This window comes from Etheostoma spectabile, chromosome 9, assembly GCF_008692095.1.
Source record: "Etheostoma spectabile isolate EspeVRDwgs_2016 chromosome 9, UIUC_Espe_1.0, whole genome shotgun sequence".
Taxonomy (NCBI): Eukaryota; Metazoa; Chordata; class Actinopteri; order Perciformes; family Percidae; genus Etheostoma; species Etheostoma spectabile.
In genome coordinates, this window is record NC_045741.1 from 8,593,772 (window position 1) to 8,602,821 (window position 9,050).

Genomic DNA, 9,050 nt, shown 5'->3' on the forward strand with positions numbered 1-9,050 from the left:
ATCTATCTATCTATCTATCTATCTATCTATCTATCTATCTATTAACATATCTGTCAGTCTTTGATAATGTTCCCAGCTGTGGGCTACAACTTTAGCCCAGTTTCTTTTGTATTTTATTTTAATATTTTGGCAAATTGGCACCATTAAAAAGTATACTGAATAAACTGTCAGCAATCACTGTTTGCAAAGTACCCATGGGTGTAAAAACCACTATCACTGGATTGCTTTTATCTTGTTTTTATATGACTTCTAAGCACATTTATTATTTAATCACTGAGCATCTTCTGTCCAGCTCTCCTAATTATCCTAAATTAAATAACCAAGTTGTAATTTAAGACAGAAAAAGTTCCCTCTATGTCAATGCTTTAATTAAAAAATCAGCGTAATCTGATAATTATTTACAAGGATCATTTATTGTCCAAGGTTACAAATTCTTGTCTTTCTCAACCAAGTACAACATGCAGGGAAAAAAGTAACTTAAGTAACTAATCAAAGATCAGCCGTCCTGGTTCCAGCCAATCAGAGCTTGAGTCTGACTAAGCCCAGATTGTGTCTGTGCGGGCCGGGGCAGGAGCTGGCTGCTGGGGCTGACCGGACAGGGGCGGGCTGATCCACCACAGTCCCGAGGGAGCCCCGGGGCTCGGAGACACTGGGGTCTGAGCTGGGTGTGACTGAGTGCATGTGCTCGTGGGGGTGCAGGTGTGTGTGGTTGTGATGCTGATGGCCAGTGTGCCCACTGCCTGCTTTTGCATGGACCTGCTCCTCCACAGTGGCAGCCTACAGGGGAAGAGCATAGAGACAGTAGTCGTGTTTCCATCAACGTATTTCTATGTCCATTTTGAAGTATCCCATTAGAAATTGTTGACAGAAACGGCAAAATCAAAAGAAACGACTGCCTTTTTCGTAAAACTTAATGCGCAAAATGGGAGATGGAAACCGCTTTGCCGGATAAGATGTGACGTAGCAAATATTTAACTCACATAACTATGAGTTAAATATATGAGTTAAACCTAACTATAGTCCCTGTATCCATTGGATGGGGGAAGGATCGGGAAATGGGTCCCATCCAGTGTGTTATACACTTGTGGCACAATGTGCGTAGTGGATAGGCTGTGCCACAGCCATGTTGGGTAAATTGACAAATTGGTTCAACAACTTGAATCGCATGGGCCTTTGGTTATCTCGCCGACATTAAATGTCTCTGCTACAAGCCTGCTTTCTGCACAGGTGGCCAACTTGTACAATGCTACCGCTCTCCATTTAGCCAAAGAACCTAGCTTCTAAACTCTTTGATCCGCTTTGCAATCTGCAACCACACTTAACGTCAACTTGTGACGAAACTACGCTTTGCACAGTCCAGTTTAATCGCTCTAAACCTGTTGATGGAAATGCTTTTAATTCGCATTTTCGTAAACTGGGCTTGACAATTAGATGGAAACATGACTAGTGTGTGGGCAAGTGAAGAAACATCATGAAAGCGGTGTGACTGAGAGTGGTGAGATATCAGGATATTATGAATGCAATTAATAGTTTGGCAGATGGATTAGAAGAATTCCTTTACCTGAGGTTCGTAGATCTCACACTTCACATCTACAGGATTCGGTTTCTGAAATGAGCTGGGCTTTTTTCCGACAGGGAGTCTGATTTCAAACTGCTCCTCGTCGGTCATGTGTGAGCCCACACAGAAGCCTCTATGCTGAGATAAAAGAAATCAACAGTAGTGATTTACAACTCGGTGGGCTGGAAAGATTCAGCAAGGCAGCAAAGTGGAACCAAGAGTAAGTGCAGCAAAACGTGCATTATAACACTGTTAATACGTGTGTGTTTGTGTGTGTGTGTGTGTGTGTGTGTGTGTTTGTGGTACTCACAGCAAACTGACAGTCCATAGGGGGGCAGTTACTCAGTTCACTGACATCTGTTTTCTTTGAACACACCGTCTCCAAAATAGTGAACTCTACAAAGTAGGATGGACCTGCAACCCACTGACAAAGCAAAATAAATACACACACACACACACACACACACACACACACACACACACACACAATTACCCACAAGTGTAATTACACAACACACCTGTGAACTACCTACCAAAATAAAAGGATAAAGGATTAGAAACATTTAAATGTAGTCCAGTCAGGATTTATGATATTATATACTTATGCTACTTCATTTAGCTAGATATGACCAGATGTAATCAATGTGATGAAAGCACTACACATGTAAGAATATAAGATCAAAACTTATCTCTGTTGCTTTTCAAAGTAACTTGATCATTGTTATTAATATTATTAATATTACTATTTTTATCAACCTGTGAACTGGCTCTGGTAATGTTCTCCAGAATAAAGTAGTTGGCCAGTTGGCTCTCTTCATTAAACCTCTGCAGGGAGAGATTGGCTGTCTCCTTGACGACCGGCTCGTTGAGGTTGTCAGCTGTGGGACAGTCCGGACACACATCCACCACCGCAGTGGCAGGAACTAAACACAAGAATTCACAGGGTCAAAGGTCAATGGAAATGAGCTGAAAATGTTTTTTTTTTAAGGATTTGACCCAGGCACGTGGCACAGGCACAGGTACAGGTAGAGGTACTCCTTCCCTAACCTCCGTCCTGCAGTATGACCTCGTTCAGCTATCGTCAGCATCCCTCTCTTCCCTCTGAGCGCATGTTTTATCCAGATGCGTTCTCCTTCACTTAGCCAAATTGTGGGAAAAAAATGTCAAAAACAAAACTCTGCATAATCACTCATGGATGCCGTGTTCACCTCCCTTAGGGAGGGACAGGGCAAATATAGAGAAACAGTCCAATGTAGGACGGCATTTTAGTTTCGCACCTCACTAACGTTTACAAAAATCATTCCGCAAAGTGCCAACAAAAAATGGACATGCATGTTTTTTGGAGGTTATCAAATTAATGAAAAAAAACCCTAAATGAGTCTAAATGGCTCCATTGATCTACCTTGACGAAGTGCACAGGAGTAGCTTTGAAGTCTGACTTGAGAGCCAAGGAAAGCAGATACCTCACACTCTCCATACACCTGAAAGACACAAACACAGACATGATCTACATTTGCATACATGCACATCCAAGATATGTGAGCATTAAAAGAAGCATCATTTCGGCATCAGTCAAAACCATATTCCAACAGCTGATTGAGTTTCAGTTTTGCCTTGGGTTGAGTGCCCGTAATAAGTGCCCATATTATTATAAAAAACTTTTTCTAGGATTTGGGGGTGTTATTTTTTGTGTCTCTGGTGCTTCCACACATAGAATACTGGAATAAAAACCTAATCCATGGTGTTTTGAGTGGGACATGGGTTTCCGAATGCATCCTGCCTTCAGTCTCCGGATGAGCTGGTTATAATCAGCTGGCTTAGCTGCTAGCATGGCACGCCCTCATACTCTGCAACTGACTACCTAGCTACTGCTCATGTGCACATTTCAAAGAAGATTTGCATCGTGCAACAAGGTAGGCCTGCTTGGTTCTTTTGGGGAAAGATTTACAAAGAAGATGTTTACAGCGTTCACTGTAACTGGGACGTTTTGGGGCCAATCGGTGAGGATGGCTGTGGACGAAGTACACACGGAGATACACTGGTAAGAGATTATGATGTTTAACCATGTATCCAGCTAATTTAAATAGCTCACGTTAATGTACTGTCATTTAATATTTTATGTGTTTTATTTTGTGGGGTGCAAATGTTCCGCCAACTTCCTTCCCGAGACTAGTATGCCGAGGCACCGTTGTTGCATTGAGAGCCTAGCGCCGCCCAAGATGATTGTGTTTGAAAACAACCCAGAGCGTTTTTTCCCTCCTTTCCCAGAATGTGTGTGTGGTGTAGCCAGACTTCACTCCACGGCGTCGTGGAGCTAGGTCTGGCAAGGCGAGACTACGTCTGTTGTCGCCCACAAAAAAAGCACTCATTGTGTTGATCTTACAAAAGGAGAAGATAAATCACCATGTGGTACTTACTGGAACGTCCCCAATATCTCTGACTTCACACTGTTTCCATGGTTTCCTGCTAGCGATGTGGCATCTGGTCTCCATCACATCAATGGTCAGTTTGTAGAGTGACCCCCCTTTCTCCTGGACACACATTCACACACTTTAATGTTTCTTTATTTCTTATTTTCAATTTTTACTGTTTTCCATTGATCTGCAAACATGGTTGCTGCCATGTCCACCGTTCCCACCGTCTTTCTGCAACTACTGTTTGACCTCTTTTAAGATGCAAGATGGTGGCCAACCCTGTTCTTGCCTTTGTGTGCGTGAGTGCTCGCCCTCACCTTTTCAGGAGTGTGGGAGAGGTCGTACAGTCTGTTGAGGCTCAGGATGTATCCATCCGTCCGGTCCTGGTTGATCTGCTCCAGGGCCTCTTCTGCCACCCTCACCGCCTCAGGGCTGCTGCAGCCTGGACGGTCGGGCCCGGCTCTTCCCTCCTGCTGCAGCAAAGCCAGACATAGGACCAGCAAGTACACACTCATCCTCTAACACACACAGACACACACATGCAGATTGGGCCAAATAAAAAAAACCTAATTTACCAAGTGGAATCCTACAGTAAAGCCTATACTGGTGGATAATTTAACATTTAGACTGAATTGTCTTTTGCAAGACCTGTGATCCTACTTTTTCCAGACAGGTTTCGGACAGACACACGTGAGGCCGATGCTGGACTTTGCCCTCTTCCCCAAAGGATGAGCAAACAGTTGCTATCTGCTGCTCCGTAGGCCAATGGCTGCCTCACACTCTCTGGTCATAGTGCACTGGGGAAAAGGATCAATGAATTAAAAAAAAAGATAAGCTCATGGAATACAGTACACCTAATTTCATTTCTTTAATGAGATCAACTATCATGAACATGAATTATCACCAACACCCCATCCAAGTCCTTACTGCATGTTTTGGTTGTCAAGTACACTTGTAGCTTGTTCCTCAGTGTGGTAGCTTGTACTCACAGCAGTTACACAATAACACAAGTCATGGTGAAATCAAGGATCAAAATGTAGAAAAGCGGCTAGTGCATCAGAAACCAATTCTCCACTGCCCATTTGTATGAAATCTTCCAAACTACCCTCTTTTTTTGGTGCTAGCGCAGGTAGCTGTTAACTTTTGTCAAACTTACCTTCTTACGGGGCGGCCTCTAGCTCACCAGAGCGTGCGCCCCATGTTGGCGGAGTCCTGCAGCGGCTCTTTGCTCCATGCCGACCCCCATCTCTGTCCCACTTTCATGTCTATCCACTGTCACTTTAATAAAAGGGAAAAGCCCCCAAAAATACTCTTAAAAATTTTTAACTGCCTATGTTGAGTGCAAATTACAAATTCAAACAGTTAACTGCACTACCAACAAACGTGCCAACAGTGGTGCATCCATTTCTAGGTGAGGCCAGGCTTAAACCAGTGTTCTCTTATAAGTGGGTATTGTTCAGTGGTCTTCATCATAGGCCAAATCCTATTTTCGCTTCACCTTGTCTTTCACTGATTCAGACAACAGTGCCCGAGCATTCAGCTTACAAAAAAAACATGTTTGTCATTTTATACAACCCTCAAAGATTAGATGAGATGGCCATCATATGTCTTTTGACATGTTTTGTTACTTTTTTAGTTGTTGCAAAATACAGAATATAAAAGAGCATAGAGAAGAACAGCAGAGTGGCGATTTATGGTGCGGGAGTGGCTTAAGAAGTTTCTCGGGCTGTTTTGATACTTCTTTTAAGTCTCTATTGGAGTATTTTATTCAAAAGGTCAAAATAAAAGCTTTTGCACAATTACTGTGATTGACCCCTGTATATTGTTTATGTAATGATGTCACTGTAAGTAAACTTGAAAGCCTCATGTGATCTCATCTGATCATGAAAAAAAATGCATGACCAATGATATTAGTAGGCTTCACCAAGTTCCATTCCTGTACATTATATTGGGATTACTTTTTTTGGCCCACAACATACAGCAAAATTACAAAATGCGTTGTGAGTTATGTGTGTGGTTGGTTGTGTGTACAGCTACAGAACACAGATAAGAGCTGTTTAAGTGTGCCAAGCTGATGGCCAAGAAATGTCCACACAGATAATGTCCACAGAGTGGGTGAGTGTAGTTTATGCTGTTCTGTTCTGGAGCTACTAGCGTTGTCTTTGCTTTGTAAACGCTTCAGAAAGTTAATTATTTCTGCCTCTGAGATTGTTTGTCAACAGGCTCTCATAAATTACTTTGGGTGCCCAATCGTTACCATATTCCACTGATTCGTCCTTATTCGTCCTATGTTCCACACAGTTTTCATACAATGTTTCGTCAAAATCTTCCAAATAGGTTTGGCCTAATGCATGTGTGGCGTCACGAGAGTGGACGGAACAGAGGAGGTGGGATTCAGGATGAAACCTACCTCGGCGGGCCGATATTATCGGCCAGTATTAAGCATTTCCCGATATATCGGCATAGTTTGTCCACCAGAGGACGCTCCACAATGTCCCTGTTGGCAACACTGATGAGAACTTATAAATAACTACAAAAAACTAATTTTAGGGAAATCTGTTTATGTTTTGTAACGCGTTTCTGGATTTCTTTTTAAAATATACATATCGGCCGATATATCGGCACATTGGACTTTTTGAAAATCAAATATTCGTATTAGTATTGGCATTAAAAGTCCTTTGCGGTCGGGCTCTAATCAAGAGTCAATATAATCAAAATGTTTATGTCATCCAAACTCTTGTTTTTGACAAATATCTTTCCTCCATCTCACAAAATGATAATCATCCTAAATAAACAGTGTGTAAATTTGGTTTGGGTACAACTAGAGAAGTAACAAAAAGAGAAATGATGTATAAGAGCAAAGACTATGGGGGGCAGGGGGCAGTAGAAATGGGAATAAGTTTGCATATTGCTTTTGCTAAAAATGTGTCAGCAGCCATCTGGAGGGATGCTCGCTGGGTCGATGACCGCTCCGAGTGGAGGACAAGGAGAGGCCGAGCCAGACGAGGCCCAGAAAATAGGCTCATTTACGGTGATTTTATAGATGAATATGAATACCATAAAATAGACTGGAATGGCCTCTCGAGTAAAACGTTTTTGTTTTTTTTAATTAATGATTATATAAATATGGTGGTTATATAAATTATTAACACCAAACCTATGATGAAGAACCCAGTTCCTGAAATAAAAAAAATCAATAAGAACCTTTCGGAGAGTATTCGGGATGTGAGATGGCCGATGTCCGTAAACAGTCTTCCGGTCAGAGCTGTTGTGTCTTGGCGTTGCTATGTAACTAAAACGTGTCCAATGATTCACTGCGACGATGATGAGACACAACAGCATCTCTTGATTGTCTGTCATAGAGCTAAAGAAGTCTGGGAAAAATTAAAAGTGTATGGTGTAATGTTTAATATTTGGTATCAATCTGTAATGTATTGTATTGTTGATAACAGTGTACTAGAAAAAAAAATAAGGAGCTGATACAAATAATCATATGTGTGATGTGCTTCAAATTCCGGAAGACGAGATGCTGTATGACTTTACAACAGACTTTTATAAACAGCACTGAAGTGTGCATACAAGGGCTCACTGAACTAAGAAGAAGAAGATCTCAGGACAAAAACAGCTCCTTCCTTGGAACGTTCTGAACTTTTGATGTTTTGCACTTTGAAGTGCATATGCACTTTACAATACGCACTTGGATGCACTTTACATGCACTTACATGCACTTTACTATCCCTTTTGGCACTGATATATTTTACAGTAAGTTCAAATGTTAATTATGATTGCTGTGTTTTCTGTGTTTTTCATTTCTGTTTTTGCCCTCTAATAATGTATGCCTACTGTTTATAACTTGTATTTTTAAAAACTTAAAAAAGAAAAAGAAAAAAAAAAGCAAAACAGCAGCCAGAGGGTGACCGCTATACGCGGCCACGACGATATCCAGCTGAACCAGCCCGGTTCCTATTATACATACATTATAGAAAATTATAATTAATAACAAAAAATACTGAAGAATAAATCCTACATCATTTAGCCTTCATACCGATTAAGCAGCGTGTACGTTAAGCCGAAGGAGGCAGCTCCCAGCGGGCAAACTCATCATTGTTTAACACATAATATTGCATAATTGAATGTCAAATCAATGTTCTCCTATGACATTTAATGTGACGCTACACCAACATGATACATTTATATAAATATATAGAAATATATATATATATACATATACATATATATATATGTATATATTAATATAAATTTATCATGTTGGTATAGCATCACATTAAATACAGCCCTTATATTTTTCAGGATTCAGACATTTAAAACAAATCTGCATGATTTACTAGGATTTTGACGCAGATAAAAGCATTTTCTATTACTGTATTTAAAGAAAATTGTGGCCTGTGGAGTTCTAAGGTCAGACCAGCAGAAAGGTAAACGTTATTTGACTGAAGATGTTTGAATATAATTTAGAATAAAAAGATGGCTGGTAACTGTTTTAAAAGTAGCCTAGCCTATTACTAATGTGATATTTATGGATATGATCAGGTAAAAGGCAAGGGCAGTGAATCAACGCTACATGGAATACCTTTGTCTTGAGCGACACAAAAAAACACTGGATTGGTTTTTCTTGTATGATTTATTATTTTGTGCAGCCAAACACAAATACCATACAAACAGAAAACGTCCAGCTTGTTTGTGCAGTGACTCAACATGACAATCCATACTGTTGAAGATGGTTCCTCCGTGTGACCGGTCATTAATGTGAATGTAGTGCCTTTTTATGCACTGTGCCTTTATTGGATGGTTTAATCTCAGCTGGATTTATAAAGTCTATCTTATCTACCATATCTTATCTTATCTGAAAGTGATTAGAGACAGGAATGGTTACTTGTGTTGTGCTTAAAAAAAACAGGATGTTGCCCAAGAATGACCCAGGAAAGCAGTCAAGGTGTGTTACAATGCCAATCAGTATGTCTAAAGCAAATATGTCAGACATTTCCCATTATTTACTTCAGTCTGTATAAGTCTGTTTTTGTTTTTTAAGGACCCAAATGAGTTCCCATTGGGCCACC

The 9,050-nt window shown here is 40.7% G+C and overlaps 2 protein-coding genes across 2 annotated transcripts in view; both read right to left on the reverse strand.

Moving 5' to 3' along the window:
* Positions 1–240: 240 nt before the first annotated feature.
* On the reverse strand, positions 241–4,690 carry si:ch211-284e20.8 (fetuin-B). The gene is made up of 7 exons (XM_032526272.1): positions 4,290–4,690; positions 3,976–4,089; positions 2,961–3,039; positions 2,315–2,481; positions 1,869–1,982; positions 1,562–1,696; positions 241–777 (listed from the first exon to the last, which is right to left on the reverse strand). Exons 1-7 carry the CDS (start codon positions 4,485–4,487, stop codon positions 520–522), a joined length of 1,065 nt encoding a protein of 354 aa, XP_032382163.1. The 5' UTR covers positions 4,488–4,690; the 3' UTR covers positions 241–519.
* A 25-nt stretch (positions 4,691–4,715) lies between these two features.
* fetub (fetuin B) overlaps positions 4,716–9,050 on the reverse strand; it is a gene marked incomplete at its 5' end in the record, with an annotated part of 8,869 nt that continues 4,534 nt past the window's right edge. The window contains 1 exon segment of the mRNA XM_032526209.1: positions 4,716–4,769. Within this exon segment, the coding sequence (XP_032382100.1) occupies positions 4,716–4,769 (54 nt within the window).